Genomic DNA, 845 nt, shown 5'->3' with positions numbered 1-845 from the left:
GTGCGGCTGTAGAAACACTGCAGCAAGCCCTCGAGCCACAGCAGCAGCAGCAGCAGCAGCAGCAGCAGGAAGAGGAGGAAGTTGAGTATTTCCCTGCCCCCCCGGGGACTCTGAAGGAGTACCTGCAGCAGCAGCTGCTGCTGCAGGTGCAGATACACCCGAAACGCCTGCTGCAGGTGGCAGCAGGGTCGCTGCTGCTGCAGCAGCTAATGGCGAACACAGCAACAGCAGCACAGACGCAGCAGCAGCAGCAGCAGCAGCGAGTGCGCGAGCTGCTGATGCTTTCTGCTGCGCCCGCGCTGCTGCTGCTGCGCCTCAGACCTTTGCTGCTGCTGCAGCACTTCGCGTGGCAGCTGCTACCCAAGGGCCGAGGCTGGAAGGTGCTGCGGCTCCTGCTGCCTCCTGCTGCTGCAGCAATGCTTGAGGACCAGCAGCCGCTGCCGCTGCAGCAGCAGGTGCAGCAGCAGCAGCAGCAGCAAGAACAACAACGCAAGCAGCAACAGCAACTGCACACGCAGCAGTTGCTGCTTCAGGGGCAGATGCAGCAGCAGCAGCAAGGTGACACCTCGCAACACTGAGTTCTCCGTTAGACATTACAGCAGCAGCAGCAGCAGCAGCAGCTGCAGCAGCAGCAGCAATATACTACACTGGACTGCTGCACTCTCTAACACGCGTCATTGCAGTGCTTGACGCAGGGAGACACATAGGGGGCCTCGGGGGGCCCCGGGGGGCCCCTGGGGCCCCTTATCTGGGAGCTTCGGAGGCCTCTGGGGGCCCCTGGGGGCCCCCCAGGGGCCCTAGGGGCCCCTTATTGGGGGCCCTTGGGGGCCCCAGAGGGTCCCTAA

General features: G+C 63.9%; 1 protein-coding gene across 1 annotated transcript in view; it reads left to right on the top strand.

The window, feature by feature from the left end:
- ETH_00036300 (uncharacterized protein) overlaps positions 1-578 on the top strand; it is a gene marked incomplete at both ends in the record, with an annotated part of 1,724 nt that extends 1,146 nt beyond the window's left edge. Inside the window, one exon of the mRNA XM_013374765.1 lies at positions 13-578. Coding sequence (XP_013230219.1) covers positions 13-578 — 566 coding nt within the window. The remainder of the gene's footprint in view (positions 1-12) is intronic.
- Between the last annotated feature and the right edge of the window lie 267 nt (positions 579-845).

The sequence above is a fragment of the Eimeria tenella genome, genomic scaffold (genome assembly GCF_000499545.2).
Source record: "Eimeria tenella Houghton genomic scaffold, Eth_scaff2281, whole genome shotgun sequence".
NCBI classification, from domain to species: Eukaryota; Apicomplexa; class Conoidasida; order Eucoccidiorida; family Eimeriidae; genus Eimeria; species Eimeria tenella.
The sequence above is the reverse complement of the archived record's forward strand: the minus strand, read 5'-3'. Positions and strand labels throughout refer to the sequence as shown.